General features: G+C 44.9%; 10 protein-coding genes across 10 annotated transcripts; 7 read left to right on the top strand and 3 right to left on the bottom strand.

Annotated features, from left to right (window-relative positions):
• Positions 1-719: 719 nt before the first annotated feature.
• On the top strand, positions 720-1061 carry AOL_s00193g164 (uncharacterized protein; the record flags this gene model as incomplete). Its single annotated transcript, XM_011128775.1, has 1 exon — positions 720-1061. The coding sequence occupies one exon, from the start codon at positions 720-722 to the stop codon at positions 1059-1061; it is 342 nt and encodes a 113-aa protein (XP_011127077.1).
• Positions 1062-2004: 943 nt separating this feature from the next.
• On the top strand, positions 2005-4417 carry AOL_s00193g163 (uncharacterized protein; the record flags this gene model as incomplete). The annotated part of the gene is made up of 3 exons (XM_011128774.1): positions 2005-2770; positions 2833-2923; positions 2986-4417. The coding sequence occupies 3 exons, from the start codon at positions 2005-2007 to the stop codon at positions 4415-4417; spliced, it is 2289 nt and encodes a 762-aa protein (XP_011127076.1).
• Positions 4418-4598: 181 nt separating this feature from the next.
• AOL_s00193g162 (uncharacterized protein) lies at positions 4599-6421 on the bottom strand (the record flags this gene model as incomplete). The annotated part of the gene is made up of 4 exons (XM_011128773.1): positions 4599-4748; positions 4820-5710; positions 5770-6189; positions 6290-6421. 4 exons carry the CDS (start codon positions 6419-6421, stop codon positions 4599-4601), a joined length of 1593 nt encoding a protein of 530 aa, XP_011127075.1.
• Positions 6422-7822: 1401 nt separating this feature from the next.
• On the top strand, positions 7823-8962 carry AOL_s00193g161 (uncharacterized protein; the record flags this gene model as incomplete). Its single annotated transcript, XM_011128772.1, has 2 exons — positions 7823-8452; positions 8522-8962. The coding sequence occupies 2 exons, from the start codon at positions 7823-7825 to the stop codon at positions 8960-8962; spliced, it is 1071 nt and encodes a 356-aa protein (XP_011127074.1).
• Positions 8963-10136: 1174 nt separating this feature from the next.
• Positions 10137-10883, top strand: AOL_s00193g160 (uncharacterized protein; the record flags this gene model as incomplete). Its single annotated transcript, XM_011128771.1, has 2 exons — positions 10137-10390; positions 10460-10883. The coding sequence occupies 2 exons, from the start codon at positions 10137-10139 to the stop codon at positions 10881-10883; spliced, it is 678 nt and encodes a 225-aa protein (XP_011127073.1).
• A 425-nt stretch (positions 10884-11308) lies between these two features.
• On the top strand, positions 11309-13070 carry AOL_s00193g159 (uncharacterized protein; the record flags this gene model as incomplete). The annotated part of the gene is made up of 2 exons (XM_011128770.1): positions 11309-12799; positions 12981-13070. 2 exons carry the CDS (start codon positions 11309-11311, stop codon positions 13068-13070), a joined length of 1581 nt encoding a protein of 526 aa, XP_011127072.1.
• A 404-nt stretch (positions 13071-13474) lies between these two features.
• On the bottom strand, positions 13475-14728 carry AOL_s00193g158 (uncharacterized protein; the record flags this gene model as incomplete). The annotated part of the gene is made up of 4 exons (XM_011128769.1): positions 13475-13537; positions 13602-14087; positions 14166-14226; positions 14322-14728. 4 exons carry the CDS (start codon positions 14726-14728, stop codon positions 13475-13477), a joined length of 1017 nt encoding a protein of 338 aa, XP_011127071.1.
• A 543-nt stretch (positions 14729-15271) lies between these two features.
• AOL_s00193g157 (uncharacterized protein) lies at positions 15272-17655 on the bottom strand (the record flags this gene model as incomplete). The annotated part of the gene is made up of 4 exons (XM_011128768.1): positions 15272-15741; positions 15813-15987; positions 16084-17323; positions 17387-17655. The coding sequence occupies 4 exons, from the start codon at positions 17653-17655 to the stop codon at positions 15272-15274; spliced, it is 2154 nt and encodes a 717-aa protein (XP_011127070.1).
• Positions 17656-19024: 1369 nt separating this feature from the next.
• On the top strand, positions 19025-20709 carry AOL_s00193g156 (uncharacterized protein; the record flags this gene model as incomplete). Its single annotated transcript, XM_011128767.1, has 7 exons — positions 19025-19126; positions 19284-19407; positions 19496-19580; positions 19608-19847; positions 19909-20003; positions 20077-20202; positions 20279-20709. 7 exons carry the CDS (start codon positions 19025-19027, stop codon positions 20707-20709), a joined length of 1203 nt encoding a protein of 400 aa, XP_011127069.1.
• A 797-nt stretch (positions 20710-21506) lies between these two features.
• Positions 21507-22982, top strand: AOL_s00193g155 (uncharacterized protein; the record flags this gene model as incomplete). Its single annotated transcript, XM_011128766.1, has 1 exon — positions 21507-22982. The coding sequence occupies one exon, from the start codon at positions 21507-21509 to the stop codon at positions 22980-22982; it is 1476 nt and encodes a 491-aa protein (XP_011127068.1).
• Between the last annotated feature and the right edge of the window lie 22 nt (positions 22983-23004).

Raw genomic sequence — 23004 nt, 5'->3', positions numbered from 1 at the left:
GCAGCTGGCTAGTCGAAATGGGGGAATTCGGAACCCTCGAATCCCCCGCCCCGAAAGAGGAAGACAACCATACGATTAGAATTGATTCGAATCCCACCACCTAGACATGATTCAGATCCCCGCAAATGCTTCCTCAGGAAATACTCGAGATGATCTGGAACATATCAACTTACCTGATTGGGAATTAAACTCTATCGCATAATATACGAATATGCGATAGACCCCAGGCTGCAAGGACCTGGTTTCTGGGTGGAATTCTTTGGCGAAAACTCGTGACAATTGCAATACACGAGGTTTCACCTGTCGAAAAGCCTTCGAGCCAGGAACTTGAGACTCATCCATGGGAGGGGTACATTTACATAATCCTATGAACTTACATATGTATATAAATCGATATTTCGATCGTACAAGGATTATCCTCTCGAGATCTCCTGAAATCATCATAGGAATCCATTCCAACTGGAGTCCCCCCGGTCATTACTACCATACTACATACTATATTTACACTGGTTAATAATCTCGTGCCTAGGCGCCTTAACTGGTTATTACCTTCTCTCCGGATCTCTTTTCTTCACTGGTTGAACATTGCGATATCACCCCGGCCTATAGCTATACAGGCCTGCTATCTATCCCCGCCGAATCCTACCCCCAGCACACCCTTAATAAATCGAAAAGTCAATCGATTCAGATCTTTCGGAAATAAACAATATACTACAATCATGAAGATCTCCGCCTACATCATCGTGCCTTTTCTGATCCCTGTTGTTTTGTCGGCACCTCTTGCCAGCAACGATTTTGGTATCTACAAGCGCTTTCCGCAACTGGCCTATCGATCCAAGATCCTCCAAAGAGCGCCGAACTCGGACGTCGCAGATGTTCCAGAATCCGGGGTGATGAAGAAACTATTCCTCGAAGCACCTGTGATCGAAAGGCTTGATCCCCAAATTCGCAAAGCTATAGAAGACATGCCGGATCCTGTGTTCGATAAGCTGAGTACCCTCGCAGGCGACCAATTCCTGGCTTACTTGGACGAGCTTCTGGCTGGAAAGGTCCCCAGCTAAAGGTGCCGTCTGCGAACTTGTTTCTTCATCTTATTTTCATTTTTCTTGGAACGAAAGTTACGAAGTTAATGTTTTTCGTCTGTAAACATTTTAATGTTGTCGCGTGTCGTGGTCGGGTTCTGGAGATTTACAGTAAACGAGCGTCCTTACACTTTTATCAACACTTTTTTCCTTACACTTTTTGGATCTTCTTGGCTTGTGGCTGGTACCAAGCAGGACAATATGCTGAGGTTGTGGCGTTCATGTTTTAAATTTTTTAAGGGCTAATTGGGTGGAACTTGTTTTTTCGAGTATTTTGTATAATAAATTAAATTTCAATCCTTCTTCAAGTTTGTAGATTATGCAATTCTATGGAGATAAGAAACTTTTTATCGTTCAAAGCTGTCCCCTGTTAGGGCTATCAAGTGTAGTTATAGGGGAGAACGTATCTGGTGTAAATGAACACCTTACACAGGAGGCCGCCCATCAATACTGTACCAAGATCGTTGTGTGAGGAAACACAATATCATGTCAGAGTAAACCAGTCGTACCCAAGAAGCTACTAGGTAAGACTGAGATATACACCGCCCTTCTCTTCTCTACGCAGCAGCAATTAATTCTGGTTTACGAGATAACCGTATATACATGCGCAACCTCAGCTGCGCAAAGCTCAGCGGGTTACAAACTCGGAACCTCGCAAGACAGAAAAATGTGTTGCGGCAACCTCGACAATGTTACACGAAATCAAACCCCGAAAAATGTGTTGGACTCTTTTGCTCCAAAATTTTCTCTTGGCATCGCGCTTTCTGTTCGAAAATTTCTGTTCGCTGGATTCGATACCCATTGATAATTGCATCCTTACCATTTCAAAAATCTATAGTTATCTGCGCGCGACCAATTGCCCACCGCCACCACCACCGTCACTCTTATCGGTCGCCGTAATATATACTACTAGTCGCCAGTCATGGCCAAATCGAAAGCTACCAAGAAGTTCGAAAAGAACAAACTGACAAAGGTCATCGAGCAGCGGAATGCCGTCAAGAAGATAAAGCAACGGGTTAAGACTTCGAAGAAGCGAAAGACTGAAGATCGAGAATACTATAACGACGAACAAGCCTCAGGTGACGATGAAGAAGCCAAGAAGAAGAAGAAGCCCAAGGGTGCTTCGGCGACCGATGGCGAACTATTCGAAAATATGAGTGTAGAGCAATTCTTCCAAGGAGGGTTCGAGGTGCCGTCGCAGCCAGCAAAGGAAAGCAAGAAGAAAGAGAAGAGTGGGAAGCGAAAGAGGGACGAGACGGAAGGAGAAGCAATCGCTGAAGGAGGTTCGGAACCAGAAGGCGAGGGAAGCGACACAATCGAGGGCCACAAAGACCAGTTGGCAGCACTCGCAGAGAAGGACCCCGAGTTCTTCAAATACTTGCAGGAGAACGACTCGGAGCTGTTGGATTTCAAGATGGCGGAGCAGGACGACCTTAGTGCGATCAGCGATCTTGAAGATGATGATGAAGAAGAAGAAGCACCTTCGAAGAAGGGCAAGAAGGGCAAAGCAGAGGGTGACGACAAGTCGAAAATCGTCAAGAAAGCACAAATCGAACAATGGGAAAAGTCGTTAAAAGAGCAAAATAGCTTGAGGGCGACAAGAGAGGTTGTTCTAGCATTTAGAGCTGCTGCGCACGTAGGAGAAGCAGAGGAAAAGAACTTCAAGTATTCGATTGCGAGCCCTGATGGTATGGTTTTGTCACCGGTCCTCTTCTCTTTTTACGAAATAATAAGCTAACCCATAATCTAGTTTACCACGATTTGCTTGTTCTTGCGCTGAAGCGGATACCAGAGGTTCTCAACCATCATCTTCCTGTAAAGGAACTACCAAGCGGCAAAATGTAAGCTCCCTCACCTCACCGTACTGTAGCCGCCACGGTCCCGTGCTGATATGATTTTATAGACGTATTTCCACCGACTCTGCCAAGTTCAAGACCCTCACAACCCTCCTCAAGTCCCATTCATCTTCTCTCCTACACTTCCTCTCCAACCTAACAGACTCGTCCACCATAAAACTCGTCCTAAACTCTACCCTCGGCCTCATCCCATACCTTCTCTCATTCCGTCGATTTCTCCGAGATTTTGTGAAGCAGGTCGTTGAAATTTGGTCATCACCCTCAACCGAGGACTCCGCTCGGGTAACCGCTTACCTGGTCCTCCGAAAGCTCGTTGTCATTGGAGACTCGACCCTCCAGGAAGCCTGTCTCAAGGCCGCATATAATGGTCTCCTCAAGGGCTGCAGAGGAACAACCACACATACCCTCCCAAGTATCAATCTCATGAAAAACGGCGGTATCGATCTCTTCGGTGTCGATGAGGACCTTTCTTATATGCTCGGATTCAGCTACATCCGCCAACTAGCCGTCCATCTACGAAACAGCATTACAAATAACTCAAAGGAAAGCTACAAGCAAGTTTACAACTGGCAGTATGTGCACTCATTAGACTTCTGGTCTAGAGTACTCGCTACACATTGCGATGGACTAAAGCAGGCAGAGAAGGGCAAACAAAGCCCGCTTCACCCGTTGATATACCCACTCGTACAAGTCACGCTAGGCGCCGCACGGTTAATACCTACTGCGCAATATTTCCCACTACGGCTACATCTAGTCAGGTCGTTGATCCGTCTGTCGAGACATACTGGGACTTATATCCCCCTCGCATCGATAATCCTAGAAATCCTGACCTCGAATGAGATGAAGAAGGCACCAAAGGCGTCTACTCTAAAACCCCTGGACTTCGCTACAATCATCAGAGTACCGAAAAGTTATCTACGAACCAGAGTTTTGCAAGATGGTGTTGGAGACCAGGTTGTTGAGGTCCTTAGCGAGTTCTTTGTGCTATGGGCTACGAGCGTGGCTTTCCCGGAATTGATCGTTCCGCCGGTGATGATTGTGCGAAAGTACTTGAAGAAGGCTAGTACGCCTGGTACGGGGAATAAAAATGTTAGGTTTAATAATGCGTTGGCTGGGTTGGTGACGAGGTTGGAGAGTAATGCTAAGTGGATTGAAGAGAAGAGACGGGATGTTAACTTCGGACCTGGAAGAATGGATGAGGTTATGGGATTCTCGAAGAGTTTGGAGTGGGAGAAGAGTCCCTTAGGTGTTTATGTTATCACGCAGAGAAACGTGCGAGACGAGAGGAGGAAGAATTTGGAAGAGGCGAAGAAGGAAGAAGAGATGCGGGAGAAGAAACAAAAGGAAAGTGGAAAGACCAAGGCGAATAAGAACAAGAAGTCAAAACAGACCGCAGAAGAAGAGGAAAGCGATGAGGACATTAGCGACGATGACGATGAAGAGAGCCTACAGTTCGAGAGCGACGAGGATGACGAATGATCTATTGTATAAAAGATAATTGCAGGTTTGGTCTATGCGGATCTAGGGCACAAGTTTATTAAATATTACGGTGTACGATAGGAGTTTCCTGTACAAAAATATATACATTCAAGTCCCTAAATCTTTTTATTTTCGCTTCAAACACCAAAGTATGCTACTTTTATATGGGAGAGCACCGTGACTACAACTTGATCGTGATATTTTTTAGATCAAGTCCAACAGCTAAACTGCTCAAACCAACGGCGTATGCAAACAAAACACTCATAGAAACCGGTGTTTTAGTTTCTATCGTATTCATGGTCATGTTAACCAGCCCGGTAGCAATATTCGCCTATAGACCCGATATAACTTTTATTAGCATGCTATACCAGTAAAGAACAGTAAAACAAAGGATCTACTCACCACCAAAAAAATAATCAATCCATTCCTATTAAACGCCCTCAACAACCTCGGACTCCTCTCCTCATACGACGCCACTGAACTATTCTTCCCACCAGCAGATTCCGAATCACCCCAACATACCGCCTCGATCAAATAAAACGCCAAAAGCTGCCAGCAGTTAAACGCCGCGACCCAGCATATATAAGGCATATTCGCTATTCTTCTCGAGATCTGTGTATTAATCATGCCGTACTTGTAGTTATCGGTTAACTGGTATAACATCGTCCATACGATTGCTTGAAGCAATAATGGTTTGATAAGTGGTCTTTTGGCTGCACTTTGAGTGGATGGTTTCTTCTTGCTGGATGTTTGTGATTGTTTGCTTTGGGATTGTGATTGTTTGGCTTGTGGTTGTGATTGCTGTTGAAGGGGTAGTATTCTCATGCCTGTTGCTTGACCTGCTAGGAAGATAGCAAGGTATCCGAAAAACGAAGCAATGCCTTCTTTATTCGCATTGATGATATTAGTACGTTCGGCAAGAAGAACCCAATTCTGAAGTCCATAGTTGAATAAAACCAACTGATATCCAGCACCAGTACAAATAGCCAATAGCTCAGGAAACGCCATCTTCGTAAAAACTCCCTGGAATAATGCCACAAAGGGAGGTAGACATCCAAGTGTCATGAAGAAGTTCCAGTGTAATCCGTATTCGGTGATATGTTCATGATAATCGGCGGTTTTGGTAAGGAGAAGTCTGACGAGACCGAGAGCTAGTAGGGCTAGAGAACTTCGCAAGCTTCGTTTTAGACGGACGAGTAAAGGTGCGGTTTTGCTGATGTGGGCATCTCGTAGGATACCGCGGGCGGTGGCGACACCGTTCGCAAAGACGAAGGAACCGACGCCGAGATCCATCTATTTAACAATTAATAAAGTATTCCCGAAGTGACTTTGTATACAGTTCGAGTCCATACCAAGCTCTGACCCCAGGTCTCGACTTTAGCGAACCGTCTTGGGAATACAGGAAAATCTACCGCGAGGATAGCAAGACAAGTGACCATCATCATGCTACCCCTCCAAGCGGTAATGAACGCCTTTTTCGGAAGATAAACATCCAGTTTCTCTTTCTCAGATAATTCCTTCGCCGCATCATCCTTCGGTGGTGGTTTCCGTTGTTTCGATTGAGTCAATGGAGACTGTGCGAAATAGATAACACACCCGTTAAGGGCGAGGAAGAGACTGAAGTATAACGCATACTGGGAGTATACGGTAATCGAAAGCAAAAGAGCTGCGGCGTTTAATCCGAAGTCTATCAGGAATAACGGTAGAGAATATTCATCTGATTGAAAGAAGCCTTTTCGGGTTTGAAGTGCGGCATAGATAAAATACGCAATCTATAAGACACACCGTTGCAAATATTAATGGTAAGAACCTGTCCACACCGCCAAGTACCTGGATAGACAGACATGTCAAAGTGGGGGGAAGGGTACATACCGGCGCTACGGCAGTGACAAAATTAATCTCTGCTATCGACCCACCCTTAAGATTCGAGTAGAAAGCTTCTTTGTTGTCCTTAAGTGACTGGAATATTTTGGCCGCAGCGGCCTGCTCCGGCGTTACTTCCATCGTTGCGTCGACTTGAGAAATGAATGAATGAAATGAACTGAATGTGTTTTTTTTCGAGATCAACGTCGTGAAATTTAACGTTCTCAACGGCCGTTATATACTTCAATAACCGGTATAAGATAGACTTGGGGGGCCTTTATTCAGGAGCTCGTGGTGGAGAACATCGTGGCATATTCACTGGCGCAGAGGCTTCGAGAAAGACATGACGTTCGAGGTTAGGCTGGCTTTGAGTACAAAATGGCCACAGTACTGCAGCCAGGCATCCAGGGCTCATGCGCCGAGAAATTGGTGCCTGGCGGGGAGGCTCTGGGCAGGGGAATTCCCGGTCTGTGAGCGTGGCTGTTTTGGGAAATACCACACGTGAGCAACGCGGCTTCTCTGTCTCTCTTATAGACGGGTGTATATCGATTCAGAAAGACTCGAGGACGAGAATTAATAGATAAAAAGGAAGTCTTATTAATTTGTTAATGAAGTCATTATCTCAGTTTTGGGTCTGGAGTAGATTATGATCGGGTACCAGCTCAAAATTTCTGACTATATCGACGACTCTTTGGTCGTTCCCCATACTAAATGGATATCTATAGAGCTCTTCATGTTCCTGCACATTATATCCTCAAGATATGTAACGTGGCAAGCAGATACAGCGTATTATGGTAGTGTTCTGAGCGTTTGCTTCAATAAATGTTGTACCCGAATATCGGTTCACTGCTTAGTTCGATCTCCAGTAATACCCTGTGCACTGTATCACACGACCATATATATAACCTCTATCGATTTCCATTAATGTGCGTGACAACGGATGCAAAGTGGGGCTCAGCATAAAATGAATATATAAAACGGAGTTAATTAATCTTTTCTTGGATTCTTATTCAAATAGTTCATCCGACTTTCGCGGAAATATATATCCTGGCCACAAATGCACATATACGGCGGCGTTATCCGCACCTTATCTAGTCTTCGGAACCGTGCTTCTAAACGAACCGACAAACTTTGAGTTCCATGGATCCAACATGGTATATTTCGAGATAGTGTCCCCATCAGTCCTTAAAATGTGCGTATAAGATATATATCTTTCTGCAGGGGCAGGTGTATCCATGTCACATCCTAGGGGTCATCTAGATGCTGGATAATGGCATACAGAGGTCGTCATTACTAGTGGGTCTCGTTTTCAAACTTATAAATGCATAGGGCACACTGAATCCATGTATATATAAATCAACGGACCGAGCTACTATGTCTTATCAGCCCATAGCTATATACAAAGATAGTTATCAAGATACCCCTTTGGTTGAAAACCCTCAAAATTGTTAATTTATAAACCACGAATGTCTTCGGCTTAAGCTGCCCTTAAGTTATATCATTCACATTCAAATTCTATCTATCCCCTAAACCAATTGAACCATGGCAAGCCATCCCAACCCCACCGGTCCCAAAGACCCACTCTCCAGAGCAGCATGGAGACTTCGAAAAACTGCTGCAAAGTCCCTACGCACCAACCTCGGACTCCACATCGATCCACGCAGAATAACCTACACCGAAAAGGCATCTTCCATCCACGGCTACAAATGGGTCCTCAACACCAAAAACCTTACCCCAGGGTCCGTGGAATTCAAAAGAATGAAACGGATGGCTGTTAGTTGGGATGTGTATCCGAATAATTGGAATAGGATGGATAGGTTGAGAATCGCTCAGATGATTGAGATGGGTTGGTTGAAGCCTGTGTCTTTGGGGAAGAATAGGAGGATGACGACGCAGAAGGTGATTGATGTGGTTGACCAGGATGAATGGGAGGAAGAGGATGATGGGCTTGAAGATGATGGGGTTGCGGGGAGTTTGAGTAACTGCGACGATAATGCGGATCTTGGAATAGAGCAATGCTGTGAACGGGAACAGCTTGAAAATATCGATCATGACCCGAAAGTCGAGTCTGCTTCCCCCCCTGTTGCAATAGGGTCGTCAAGAGCTTCCCATCGCATCGTTAAAGTGGGTGAGAAGCTGTTGATTTCAGGAAATACATCTCAATATGAACCTGTAAGTTATGGTCTGGCATAGTAAATTCACTTTATATATACGATGTAGATGCTAATACGTCCTTTCTAGAACAGCGATAATTCCGAGGAGAACCCTCTCATCAAAGCCTCTCGTTCTCTAGACATAAATTCGAAGGTTAGGTCCTACCTCGCACTCACAGCCGAGTTAGTACGGGACATGGACGCCCTTCGCAACCAACCCGTCAGTGCTAATGAGAGTGAGCTGCCTACACGGGGAGAAAAGGAAATCGCAACGGAATTCGTTCGAGACGAATTAAAGGCTTTTCGGACTAGTCGACTAGAACTTGATCAGAAAATAAATTCTTTGGAGAAAAAACTCGAACACCTTACACGAGAGGTGAAGGAGGTGTCACCTAGAATTCAAGCTCAGAATGCGGCGTTTCGGTCAAATTCACGGGGGCTCTCTCGTGGGAATAATAGTATGCGGGGAAGACCTGCTTCAACTGTGGGACGGCAATTTCCATCTGAAGATTCTAAGTCGATCTTGTAATTTAATAGTTATGTAGTTGGCTCTAGAATAGTATATAGCTAGAGGACTAAATATGGTTAAAAACTCAATTGTTTTCTGAAATTTAAAGAGGCCCAGACCTACACGTATATATCCAAACCCAATTAGACCCAACTTGGAGGCTGTTATGTTAAGTTTGTATTTCCTAGGACAACTTTAAGCGTCAACTAATTGACAATCAATTGCAACCTAGATATAGCGGGCTAAGCTAGTATCGTTAGTCAATTGACAACGTGACAGACTAGAAATACCGAAACGATTGTCACGTTTTAGGAATGCCGTACCGAGCAATTGGCCGAAAATATGACCCGCCAGTATATACTGCGAATTCCCTAGCTAGCTGAAATTTGTTCTGTCGCATGTTACCTCTGACTTCGATTTGGTATTACAATTCATAATCATGACAGGTACATGTGCTTGCCAATTTGGATATGATGTTGAGCCAGTACACGTATAACTTCCGAGTGCGAAGACCTCCTTCGAATTACATGTATCCTAGCTCTCTTAGAGCTAAAGAGGCCCCAGAAACTAATATAAATACGAATAGATATCATGCAATATCATGCATATGCCATCGACTGTGCATGTATCCAAAACCAAATTTTCTAGCTGCAGTGGAGCTGTGCAGCACAGCTAGTGCAGCATTCACAACCTGCGTTCAGCCGCACTTAGCTATAGAGCCGCCACCGATATTTCTTTACGAAGACTGGCGCCACCTGATTGGCTTCGCACTTCGGAATAAGCGGGCCAAGACCGTGTTCCAAGGGTACCCAATGCAAGAATCGTATGTCGTGACGGCGTGTAATGTTATGTTTGGTTGCTACTAGGCTCGACGAGCGCCACAAAATGTTGCAATGTTGGGATATCGTGACATCGATAGCTATAGGTAGCAACTAGTGCAGTATACAATGGTATCCTCACGTCGAGCAAGCTAGTTTAGTTGTGCTGGCTTTATGGAGCACCCGCGATTAAGTTTCCGATACGTATTGATATTCATATTTAAATAGACCCGTTTCCTTTACCTAGAATCAAGGAAGAAAATTAAGGTTACAACATTGTCGTTCTCAATTGAAGTTCCGGTTTTGCTAGACAATTTCTAGGCATAGATTTCACATTTCCTTTATCCTACTTCAAAACCGCATTTTGATATCCCAAAATGCTGCATACTTTCTCGGGCTTTTTCCTCTCCACCCTTCTTCTAGGATCCACCGTCAATGGTGTCGTTATTCCAAACCAAGATGGCCATCAATTAGAAAAAAGAACTGGAAGCAGCGGTTGCAACGCCGACAACTTGCTCCGTCTCATTCGCGGCCAGGACAATCTACCACAGGGACTCGAATTCTGTAGTACCTGGCTCGGAAAGGTCCATACGACCATTACCCTTGTCGGGGAGACCATCACACCCACCATGTAAGCTCGTTCTCAACAGATACCTTCTAATAACATCCAATAGAATACATACTAACTCTCCTGCAATAGCACCAATACCGAAGTATCATCCACCACATCCACCGATCTCAGCACTGAGATATCAACAATTACAAATACAGCCTACACCACTGTCACAAACACCCAGACATTTACCGAAACCCAAGAAACCTTCACATTTACCAAATTCAAACACAGACGTATACGTGCTGCAACGGCTCGACCATTATCAGACCAAATCCTATCGAATACCTATCCAGCATCTAGGATCTCTAGTGCTTGCAATTGTCTTACTTTGCAACCTCCTACTACTGCCACTGTCTATTCGACCGAAACGGCTGCGCCGGTCACTTCGGTTGTTGTTGTTCCTGCTTTGACGGAAACTTCTATAACTATTACGGATTTTGTGTCGGTGACGACCACTATCACATCAGAGGCGACTAAGACAGTAACCAAGACGGTTTGGGATGACTAGTGCTTGACAAAGCGTAGTAACAAGAGGGTGTGATATCTAGTCGAAGCAACAACTATTGGACATATTTTGTATAGTAATTTGTTTATTGTTTAATGCATTAATGCCGATGATACTGGAATAAGTTAGAATTGATATTTGAATGAATTTAATCGTATTTAGTATCAATAGTCTGAAGTTTTGAAGTATGATCTGTCGTATATATCTAATCTGCGGGGATCCAAGCCGTCGACAAGAATTAAAATTTGCCGTTTTAATTGTCGTCCGGGGTAGATTGTTGTAATTTTCGCGTTGTCGACCGACCAGAGGCGCGTCCAAACCGTCTTGGTGCTGTTCAAAGAGCTTCATCCGATGCCACTAAACTCGAGATAAGCAAGCCACAGGACATCGCCATCGCCATCTACCATCCACTATCCACCATCCATATCATGGAACCATCGACCCCACCTCCACGACCATCTGTCCCTGCGACGTCCCCCTATGGAAGTCCAGATCCTCTCAGCGATCCACCGGGTCCATCGAGCCCGGAATCTCCACTTCCAACACTTCCTGCACATCTACCACCTTCATCTCAGTTTACCACCGATAATACCCCATGTAAACCTCGCGCTAGAGTTATCCATGACGAAGAAGAAAATGTACCTATTGTTCAGCAGTCTAGTTGCCCTGCTGCCCTACCAGACTCGTCGATGGAATCGAAGTTCGCTATATTCTTACCGTCGGAGTCGAGTCCGCCTCCGGAGTTCCAAACCAGTCCGATGAAGCAACCAACTTTGCAAACCGTTCAAGAACAGGAAGATTTCAAAGTTAGCATCGAGATGGTTGATGTTGAGGAAATTGATATTCAGAACCCCAGTTTCAACAATGAATACACCGAGATTCCAGTTTCGGAAACGGTTCATGAAAAAGATGGACTCGACGCTAGCATCTCCATTGGCGGTATCGAGGAATCAGACATCCAAGAACCAACTCCGGGTAACGAATACATCGACCTTCCAGCCCTCCCAACGATTGCCGAATCCCCACCTGCAGAATCTTTCCAACCAGAATCGTTTACTCTCACATCGTCGCCTCCACGAATGCCTAGTCCGACTCCTAGTACGACAACTACGCCTAGTGTCCCAGCCGCGAAACGTCGCCGTCTAAACTCCTCAATGACAGCCACGAACAAATTGATGAGACCCTTCAAATCGCCTTTGAAATCCAATAATACACCCCACAATACCTCTACACCCAGTCGTGAATCTCCACGCAAATACCCGCCATCTACTCCACCCCAAAAGACTGCAATTCCGTATACCCCACTCCCTCGCCTTCAGAAGCCTAGCGAAGAGATCGAAACAGCAGTAGAGGATACAAAGCCAATTGTTACACCAGCAGTTCGCCCACAACGATCTATCAAATCTACTATTAAATCGAGTAACCCACCTTTCCGTTCGTCCTTTGCAAAGACTTCAAAACTCAGCCTCTCCAGTCCAGCTTCACTCTCCACCAAAGATCCATACATCCTATCATTAGAACAAAAGCTCTCACAGCTCCAAAACTCGGTTCGCAGTGCCAAGCAAGCCCTCGAAGAATCATCGCAAGCCCTCAAGATCGAACAATCCGGGGAAGATGATAAACTCGAGGAGCTTATTCTTAAATGGCGACAAGCAGCGCAAAATGCTGCTGACCATATGTTTTCGGGTGCTGAGCAGCGTTTTCAAAGAATGGGTGGGATGGCGGGATATCGCGAGAGACAAAACCGTAGCAGAAGTGGCGGTGGGTGGGGCTTTGCTGACGAAGATCCCGAAGAAGGGTTGACGGAAGACCAGAAGGAAGCAAGGCGACTTGCGATGTATGAAGCTGGCTTTGATGAAATGTCTGAGTTGGAAAAACAACAAAATGAAACTAAAAATCCCATTAAAGACGACGGTGACGTGAGTGCTTCCTCCTCCTTACCGATACTTTATTTCTGTTCAAACATTCGTGAAAGACACCCTTACTGGATACTTTCATGTTTTAACATACACCTCCTTTATTTTCATTTTCTCAGCATTGAGGAAGGACAAGTTTCTAACTTGATCATTCAATGCGTCTGATTTTATGTTCGTGTTACAGCATTTTACCATGGATATGATGCTCGCGTCACTCAACATCGACATCGACATCATCAGGTATGACAAGCAGTTACAGCGGTGGGGTAAATGAATTTATGATGCCCTGCTAGATTGTGCTTTACCGTTTTACTACCACCTAGGCTTTGAAGACCTACATTCGGAACACAACAGATACCAATTGACTACCAGCTAAACTGCTTTGGCTATAGATTGGATTCTATGGTAAGTAAATGGTCAAAAACGCCGAATATGTATGATTATTAAGAGCTAATTCTTCTAGACTTTATTATAGATACTATATATAATATACCGTTTGGGTTGCTATTCCCCTTTTACGCAGTGTTGTCGACCCTTGCTGCCCTTGTAAATTGACAAAAGCAATGAACAAGGGGGGCCCGGTTGCTCTAGCTTTTGCCTGCATAGCTGCACTTTTTGCATTCCTTCAGCCAGTTTGGGCATCAATATAATTAGTACAAACCACCATCATTATACCAATCAAGAACTCGGCCTCCAGGCTTTTACCAGTCCATCCTCTCCACCAGTAAACACCACTGCATTCTAAACCACGCACCACGATTAGCCCTGATTCATTAGACGGAAGTAATGATATTGCTCCACTTACCACATCATCCAAGTACAGACATCTGACAACCTCCCCTCTATGCCCACCCACCAACCTAACCACGTCCTCCCCTCCCAACGCCCAAGTCCCCGTCCTATCCACATTCAAAGAATGCAAATCAATCCATCCTTCACTATGAGAACCCACGGCCAAAATACCAGTTCCAGCACTCTCCCTACCCCGTAATAACACCTCAACAGCATAATCACAGCCCAATTTCTGTCTTACATCACCGAATACCACCGGTCTGGGTTCTTCAACGTCATCATTCGGGTCTGCGAGTTTGTAAACGGATAGGCTTTCGTCGTGGGATAGACCGTATATTGTGGAGTCGTTTAGGAAACCGGCGTGGTGGATTGAGGAACCGTGGTTTATTACTTGGTGGAGGGCGTCGTCTTCTTCGGGGATTGTCATGTTGTAGATGTTTATTAGACCGTCTGTTGAACCGGAGAGGAGGAGGGAGGAGATTGAAGGGTGGAAGGCGAGCTGTGGAATATTATATATTTTTTAGTCTTCTTCTTTGGACTTGGATTTGAACTTGGTGGAGGTTGGAGGATAAAGTACCTGAGTGACATCGTCGTTATGCGATTCTACATAAGACATTTTCTCTCGACCTTCAAGATCCCTATATACACCACCATAGACATCTTCGTCAGCTTCAATTACAATCCATCTCATAAGAAATCAATGAAAAAAAAATGGGTTTAAGTAAATACCTACCAAACAACAACCTCAGCCGCCGTCCCCGTCAACTCAGTCCCAACAGCTAAAAGCCCCCTGTTCTTACAAACCGCCAAAGACAATATAGGATCTCCATTCTTTCTAAACACGGCCACAGCTCTCCCCATCCCCTGTCTCAAATCCCATAATTTCGCGGTCCCATCTCTCCCAGCTGTAAATAATAGGTTTGGGTCGTTTTCGTCAAGACATGATAGACAGGTTACACCTTCCGGGTGGGAAGGGGAAGTTGTGGAGGTTATTACTGAAAGGGTTGTGGGATCTAATACGCGGATTTGGTCGTCGGAACTTATGGTTGAGAGGTAGGGGCCTAGACGGGAGAAGGAGTAGTGGTATGTTCCTTGTGGAGAGGAGATTGTGCTGGAGAGGGAGGGGGTGAAGGGGATCATTTTGTGGATCGGTAAGTATATAGGTTAGAAGTGTTGTTTTCGGGGAGTTGTGAAATGGGGATTTTTTGTTATAGAAAAAAAAAGGAGAGGAGGTTTTAGAGTGAAAGAGAGGGAGCTTTTTGAAGCTTTTGAACTTTTTTTTTGAGGTTTTGGAGAAGGTGCAGAATTGGGCTTTCGAGTCGAGAAAATTCTTGCAGGGATTAAGATTGGTAGGTTTTTGCGCAAGGGATTTGATTGGTTGGGTTTGTGGGGTTTGTGGGTTCGTACACGTCGAGGGTAACTCTTTTTATTTATAGACTTCAAGTTTATGAATTCAATTCACGGAGATGCTCATATCATACTTGATTCACAATCGATTCAGCTACTTAAGTAGGTAAGTAGGTACTTAAGTAGTTAGTAAAGGTAGCAAAGGTAAAAGGTAATTTAAAAGTACAAAGTGCCAATTGCAAATTCCCCAAAAAAAAGTTACAAATTATCGTACTCCTCACTCCTCAAGACATGTACATATGCATGTGCGCATATGCAAGGTCACGGTATTCATGATCATGATGATATAACAGACTGTCCACCAGAAGAACTAAGCCCAGACCTAATCTTACTCAATCCCAACCTCTCCTGTGCTGGATCCGGTTTCTTAAATGCATACTTCTCATCATCTTCTTCGCCCTCATCCCATTGACCGGCTCTCCACCCATCAGAGTGCCATTCCCAGATCCCACCGCCTTGTAATGTTCTCTCCTCTCCCTCCCATACAACCACTCCACTGGTCCCCTTTGGTGTTTTAACTTCAAGTTTACCACCTTTCTTCCATTTCACGCTGAATTTTCCAACGGCGGTGGCGTATCCTCCTTCCGCCCAGTCGAGGTCGACGAAGTGAGGTTCGATCTTCCAGGTATACCCCATTGGGGTTATGAATTTGATACCGAGGATTTCGGTGGAGATGACGTATGTTGGACCGCTAGACCAGCCGTGGGCGTGGGAGTTTCGTTCCGAAGAGCCGTAGGCAGGGTATTCTTTTTTTATTTATATTAGCTTCTATATATTTTCTCTTTCTCGTAGCATGGATTTGGGAGCTAGGGCTTACTGATGTTCCCATCAATCGTAAATCCTTCAAGGAATGTACTATTCGTCATTCCCTTTCCGTCAAGCATGTATCCCCACATTCGACGCATCAGATCTACTGCGGACTGGTGTTCCTCAGCATAGCAGTGAGCGATAAGTTCGAATCCTGTTGCGAAGGGTGAGATCGTGTTTGGCATCTATAACATAGGCAGGTATCCAGTCAGAATAAATGAGTCGACGCCAGATATATTATCTAAGGGGAAGAGAAAAAAGGGAAGGGTGTAGGACTTTACCTCAACTGCAGGAGCACCATACTTATTCCACCTCTTCCTCAAGTTCTTGCTAATAACCTTCGCTCTCTCAAGAGAAATCAACCCTTCAGAAAAGATGGCCCAGCTATTACCATCCTGTGGATAAATATCCCTTCTAGTATCGATATTATCCCTATAAAACCCTTTTTCCTCATCCCACAGGATTTCATAATTAAGCTCCATCGCACTTAAGATATCATTCAACATTCTTGCTTCATCCATGCTAAGATACCCAGGTCCCATAATTTCCACCAACGCCAGGGTTTTCTTCACCGTCAGGTAGAATATCCCATTAGCTTCGGAGTTATAACCACCTTGTCCCGGTCTGAGCCAATCAGCAGTAGACCAACACCAGAAGAGACCTTTATATCTATTCCACCTCCTTAACGAAACTCGGAGCGCACGTTTATACGCCGGCCAGTATTGTGCCATCCACGAAACATCACCGGAGTAATGGACGTAATTCCAAACACCGAGTAAAGCATGTAGATGATATGTATCGCTAAATTCACCGTGATAACCCATCGGAGGTCCGGCGTATGGCATCCCACCGTCCCAATATTGATGAGCAAATAGAGTTTCCAATGCATTCTTAATACTCTCAAGATCATAGGTTGAAACGGCAATACCGGGGACAGCGATTGTCATATCACCGGCGTAGACCATACGATCACGTTTAGCACCATCGGTGGTGACAGAGGTCCCATTGCTTATTGTGAAGTTACTGGCCCATGCACCCGGTGGGAGGTGGTTATGATCCACACGTTTGTTGAAATCGACTAGTGAGCCTCCTTCCTCTGGGTTTACGGTGGTGAGTTGGAGGGTATACGCTCCGGCATACCAAATGCGGTTTAGGAGGTTATCAGAAGAATGGAAGTATCCGGTGTAGGCCTTTGGGTTTTCGAAGTGTGGCATGGCAGCGTAAGGGACGAAGATGTCTGAGATTGTGAATGATGGGGTTTCGCCGCCGGTGTAAGATGAGTTTTCATTGATCCAGATGGTCATGTATTTGAATGCTCCACGGATGTATATCTTATCAAAGCTGTTGTTACCGGCTTTGAGAGGCTGGTCCAGTGGAAGATCTTGGTGTCTCGCATCGGTGGTAGCATCGGAGTTTCTGCCGATGAAGTCTGGGGATTCTGTGAAGCCGAAGGAGAGCTGGAAGGATTCGGTGACATGGTTATTGGACAAATGTGGACTGTCGTCTACGGTCCAGAATACTCTATTATACTTGTATTAGAAGATATACTTTTTTTTCCTATAAAGAATAGATTTTGATTCTTACCGTCCAGCAATGTTCTCTGCGAATTCATATGTAATCAAAGACCCAGGCGTCAAAGTGGCTTTTCCATTTTCCGTCAGTCCTTCAGGAGTAATAACATCTCCTTCGGTGCCATACACCTTCAGCGGTCGAACTATTCTCCCATCAGGTGCTTTATTGTAAGACTCCCAAGGACCCTTGAATAAAGTCTCGATACCGTGCCCCTCAAAAGCACGACCTTCGACCAAACTGCGCACAGCGCAAATATAAAGCAGAAGGGCAGACCGTAACATCGTTTTCTAAACCAAACCAAACAAACAAACAAAACCCTAAACCACTCAATAACTCTTATCAAGAACCACAAAAAACAGTGGTGATAAGGAGTCAAAGAGAAGATAGGATTTAGGGGAGGGGAGGAAGATAAAAGGGCGGAGAAGTAGAAGCAACAACCCCTGTAAGGTTATCTGGGTAGCTAACCGCTACTTACTCGCCCAGCTGCCAGGGCTTGGAGACAGGCAGGAGGCTGGGGATTACCGAAGCTAGGATGGTGGAGTCTGGGGGCCCCACTATTTCATCCCGAGTTTGGTTTGGTTTGAAGTTGGAGATACTTGTTCAGGGAGTGAAACAGACGAGGTTGTAGCCGTAGTAGTAGTAAGAGTGTATGTAGGTATGTACTTAAGAAAGTAGATATAGTCGGCGTTATGAGCGCAATGCCGCGATCGATCTTTAGGCCTCGTGGGTGCCCCGTGGAGCAGCTAGAGTTTAGAACACTCCGTATAGAGTCTTTAAAACTTCAGCCCCACCCCGGATGCAAACGAACTAACTCCAACAGAGTTCTTATTCGAAAGCACATGATCACGATGTTAGAAAACGAACATCAAAACTTCTGGTCGAGATACATTAGTGAAGAAGCTAGAAGAAGGGTCTTTTTGCAGGGAAGAACACAACGCGGGTTGGAAATGGATCATCGCGTGACCGAATTAGCTGAAGGTCACGGCTGCATGGACAGGGAACAGCTCGTCCACAACAGGTCTCGATGAGCATGCCGTGCCAGGTATCGATACATCCTCGTAACGAGTGGCTACAATGCATAGCACATGTATACACAGGAATGCAAATGTTCCTTTAATTCCGACAGACAGGTACCGTATAACCGACCGGTTACCTTCGAATTCGACTGGTCTGATTTGACGTTAGTGTTGCAGGCATTGCCTTCGCTGACTAAGAAACATGTCGTGATTGTATTATATAACAACGTTACCTACTGCGGGACATCCGACGGCTTTTAGCTCTTTTTCTTCTTTCTTTCGGAAGTCAGTGGTTTCCAGTGAAAAACTAATTTCTTCCAAAGGAGATTTATCGGAGACTGCTTGGGAATTAACCAATAACATTTGATTGAAACCGAGTGAAGATAATAGATTTTAAAGAATCATTGCATTGGGCTAGACGTCTACTCGACTCCAAAGTACCCCGCCAATTGTCGCAATTGCAATTACGTCTTACAAATATTAACCTGACCAGCGGTTGACCGACCATCGGCTTGGCCCGAGGTTAAAATTAAAAGTTCGAAGTTATTAATATTCGACAGTAACTTGCATTAATTGCTGCAATTGACTTCATCTTGATATATACCAAGGTACTTCAATACTATACTGGTTCAGAATGACATCTTTCACTTCAATCCCAATCCTTGATCTATCTCTGGCGAGGTCAGAAGATACTAAGCCGGGTTTCCTCAATGAACTTCGTCATGCACTAATCGAGGTTGGTTCTTTTCTTCCTTTCCTTTACTTCCTTCCTTCTTTGTACATCTACTTGCGTATACATGCATGCAATTGGACAGTATAGCTCTTTAAGATACATGGTAAAACCAAGCTAACCAAACTCGGTACGTTCTTTCACGATGGTATAACTCCAAAAGGTCGGCTTCTTGTATATCAAGAACACCGGAATTTCCAGCGAATTGATCGATAGGGTCAAGAAACTCGGGGTCGAGTTCTTTGATATCCCTGAAGATGAAAAACTTCGTCTTGAGATGAAGAATTGTATGTCCCTTCCGTCCATCCGTGATCAATCAATGGCTTCACATAGTATGGATCCATGGATAGCTAACAGCTATATAATATCCCATAGCCCCCCATTTCTTGGGATACTCAAGACTTGGGAATGAAATGTTTGAAAACCTCTCTTCGAATACTCACTTCTTGATGTACACAAAGTACTTACTTACATATAAACTATGTAGTACCCGCTTCGCCGTCGACTGGCGTGAACAAATCGACATTGGCACAGAGCTACCCGCACCAAAACCAGAAGACCCAAGATATCGATATCTAGTGGGACCGAACATCTGGGTCAAAGATGAGCTTCTGCCCGGTTTTAGAGCTACTTACGAACAATATATGAAAGAGATGGCGGATATGAGTCTATTCTTTACCGGTCTTATCGCAGAAGCTATTGGATTGCCACGGGATGCATTCGATAAGTAGGTTATCTTTTTCATACCAAAAGTCGGATTCTACAGATGTTAGCTGACCACTTTTTAGGTATTTTGAAGGTGAGAAGGGTGATAGACAGCAGCATAAATTGAAGATTGTGAAGTATCCGGATTTGGGACAGCTCAAGGGGGGTACCGGGCAAGGTATATACACTCTCACAAATACAAACATACAACGAGGCTGGAATTCTAATCCAAAGTATTTGTATTTATAAAGGCGTCGGACCTCACAAGGACTCGATGTTATCGTCCTACTTACTCCAGGTAACACCCCATAAAGGTCTTCAAGTCCAAAACTCAGATGGTCTGTGGATCGATTGCCCACCCATCGATGGAACATTCGGTAAGTCAAGTCAACCTAACAATACCTCCATGATTACCAACCCCACGACTAGTCTGACAACGAGATATCAAAATAGTCGTCGCGATCGGCCAGGGCATGGAAGCAATAACCCAAGGCGTCTGCACCTCCACAACCCACCGCGTGCTCTCTCCAGCACCAGGTTCTGGCGCCAGATTCTCCATCCCATTCTTCCAAGGCGTCTCATATGATGCTTCGTTCGAAGATATGAACGTTCCCGAAGCAGTACTTGCCTTGAAGCGGCAGATCCTCGGAGGAAGTAAGGATTCGATTGAATTTACGTTTAAGAAGGATAGGTTTAAACACCTTGGGGAGGCGACGCTTTTGAATAGGATTAAAAGTCATCCGGATGTTGGGGAGAAGTATTATCCGGATTTGTTGGAGATGATTAGAGAGCGGGAGGCTAGGGACGCTGAGGAGTTGGAGAGGCAGAGGCAGGCGAGGGAGGAGTTGAAGGGGAGTGCGGGACAGGAGATCGGGGTTCATTGATTTGCTTCCCTGTCTTCTCCTGAATTTCTTCTAGCTTTCCTTACTCAAATTAATTCTAAAGACAGTTATGAGATGTTCCTACAGCCAGAAGAAGATTTTGTTTACTCGAGATGGATCATCACTAATCATCCACAGGCTTTGCCATCTCATAGCTGGGTATACATCTATATACCCGTTTGAAAGAGGATATAAAATTTAAAAAAAAAGTGTGCTGGCTGTTACGTTCTAGTAACAATATCTCGGAGCTGGGTGAGTAAGATCCAATATTTTCTCTAAATTTACAAACAGGATTGGAAGTATTCCAATCAAATGGGGTATATGCATATGGACCCGGACGCGATGTTCCCAATTCGTATCATGCATATGCACGCCAGAATTTCTTGCAGCCCAAACAGTGCGCCTTGCTAGTCTCGGAGCCTATATAATTATCCACTGCCAGACGTCCAGGCTGAAATCTACGCCATATGCACCGCATATATACAGAGGTATATAAGTATATCGTGAGGTTCAGCCTACTCCGACCTTATAATTTTTGATTGTCCCGAATAATATAATCCCAAAATTCAAACTGTAGTAATATACTACAGCCACACTGCACTAGACCGAAGTTGCAAAATACCAATATCGAAGTTCGCAAAATGCCGCCAACTGTCACCCTCTCGACAGTTCCCCCGGAACTAATCCATGGAATATGTGATTACCTTTCAGATCAAGACTTTTTAAAACTTCAACTAGTCTCTGCAGCCCTGTATTCCAAACTCCCACATTCCCGGCTCGATAAAATCCATTCTCGGCGAATGGTCAGATTCACTGACACCGAAACTCGCAAGCTCAAACGACTAGCATCGAACCGTCCAGAGAAACTATCACGTATCAATCACCTAGTTTTCAACCTCACTAGCCCCCATGTAAGATTCATACCTGAGCACCTGTTCAGCCATTGGGCCCACAGTTCTAGCTTGTCTATTGGGGTGAAAATGTTTAATTTCTACCATAACTATCGAGAAAGAAACCCCAGCGAACGTAAGAGCGAGGTTGTAGAGGCCTCGCAGCTCGAACCCGGATCCGAACAGCTCCCTCCAGGACAAGATCCTGGTTCCGGGTATCTCCTGGCGTTCTTCTCGATCTTACAATCTATTATCCAACCACCCCCCAAGTTCGACCAAAAGGCTCTATTCGAAGCCTTGATAGGAGTCCTTAAACTTCTACCAAATCTCCAAACCATCGAATTCATGGAAGATTATCCACATCCTCGAGATAGACACCTTATTGGATTACTCTTCGAAGAGTACAACCCTTCCTTGAAAGCCTTTGTTCAAAAAAACCCGGATTTAGAAGAGCTACCATGGGTAGAATGGTTGCGGGGAACAGATAACCAAATTAGATTCGATACGGCGTATTCAACTGCCTTGTTCTGTGCTGCAGTAGCTGGATGTCGTCGTATAACTGAGATCAAAGTAAACAGAATGCGGTTTATAACATATTATGATACCGCAGTCTCGTTATCCCGGTTCAGTACTTACGACACCAATTCAGTCTCCATCCCGCCATCTCTTCTAACAAAACAGCGCTACGAAGCAGCCTACCTCGAACACTACCAACGGGCCTTTGAAAACCTCAAACGTCTAGAAATTTGGTGTTCCGGGGTAGAATTGGATAAACCCGAACAGGTCTCACCACTGTTCCTAACCACCATAGAAAACGTCCAGGAACTCAGCTTCAGGCGACCCTTGGACTACAGGAATATATACTTCATCAAGCTCCCAAATACTACTTTACCAAACATACGAAGACTTGAAATAATATCTGCTCGTGTCGACTTAAACTCCCTACAAGACTTCGCCCGAACTAACAAGAATTCCTTAAGAGAATTGATGCTCCAAGGTCCTTGCAACGATGACATGCGTAAACCCGAAATAATCGAGTTTTTGGAAACGATGAGACGTATTATAGACCTCGAAATCTGTCAGATCGACTTTGTAACTCGCCGCAAAGAGATGGTTGGCGCTTGTTTCCTCCTTGTTGACGTCAATGGCAGCTGGCGAGAAGAGGGTGTGGCTTGTAGATATCGCGTTGGTTCGAGGTGTGCAAACCGGGATGAACACTTTGAACCTTGGGATGGGGCGGATTGGGTGGAACAGCAGACATGGGAAGAGTTTATATTAGGGATCAAGGAAGTGGGTGCTTCTGGCCTCGTTCCCAGGTTTCAGAGATCGATGAGTGATGAATTCATAGATTGTCAGGATCATTGGAGACGGGATAGGACGTGGTAGCAGTTGGTTTAGGAAATATAAT

Source organism: Orbilia oligospora, assembly GCF_000225545.1.
Source record: "Orbilia oligospora ATCC 24927 unplaced genomic scaffold scaffold00193, whole genome shotgun sequence".
NCBI lineage: Eukaryota > Fungi > Ascomycota > Orbiliomycetes > Orbiliales > Orbiliaceae > Orbilia > Orbilia oligospora.
Note: the sequence above shows the minus strand (reverse complement) of the source record. Positions and strands in the feature narration are given on the sequence as shown.